At 61.2% G+C, this 639-nt stretch overlaps 1 protein-coding gene across 1 annotated transcript; it reads right to left on the reverse strand.

Moving 5' to 3' along the window:
- On the reverse strand, positions 1-639 carry LOC135398628 (uncharacterized). The gene has a single exon (XM_064630013.1). It carries the CDS (start codon positions 637-639, stop codon positions 1-3), a length of 639 nt encoding a protein of 212 aa, XP_064486083.1.

Raw genomic sequence — 639 nt, forward strand, 5'->3', positions numbered from 1 at the left:
CTAGACCCTGGTCGTAACCAGGGGAGAATGCCAGGAAACCTTGCGCCGAGGGACAGAGCGTCGGCGTTGAGGGCCTCCACAGTGGGAGGGAAGGTCGGGGAGATGCACAGGGGCAACGAGTGTCTCAAGATGAGCGGGCTTCACCCTGTCGAGGGAGATGGTTTCGCGGCGGCCATTAACGTCGACTGTTACGGCCTTGTCGCTGCGGGTCAGTATCTTGTAAGGGCCAGCATTTGCAGGGGTCAGGGGTGGCTTGGCATGATCCATCCTGACGAAGGCGTGAGAGGCGTTGGCGAAATCTGGGGACACGAAAATCTTCCTATGGGAAGGCTGACGAGGTAGGGCGGGTTTGACGGCCTGGAAATGCTGACGGAGGCGCGTTGCGAAGTCGTCACCGGTGGGGGGAGGCTTCGGACTGGAATCGAGGAAGTCCCCAGGCAAGCACAAAGGGGAGCCGAAGACTAACGTCGCCGAGCTACACTTGAGATCCTGCTTTGGCGAAGAGCGTAGGCCGAGGAGCACCCATGGCAAATGGTCAACCCAGTTAGTGGGCTCAGGCTGGGAACAGAGGGCGGCTTTTAGCTGGCGGTGCAGCCGCTCCACCATCCCGTTCGCCGCGGGGTGGTAGGCCGTCGTCAT

The sequence above is a fragment of the Ornithodoros turicata genome, chromosome 6, assembly GCF_037126465.1.
Source record: "Ornithodoros turicata isolate Travis chromosome 6, ASM3712646v1, whole genome shotgun sequence".
Classification (NCBI taxonomy): Eukaryota; Metazoa; Arthropoda; class Arachnida; order Ixodida; family Argasidae; genus Ornithodoros; species Ornithodoros turicata.

What these genes read in the sequence shown, in the direction of transcription:
- LOC135398628 (XM_064630013.1), bottom strand. Translation starts at nt 639, where the DNA reads ATGACGACGGCCTACCACCCCGCGGCGAACGGGATGGTGGAGCGGCTG.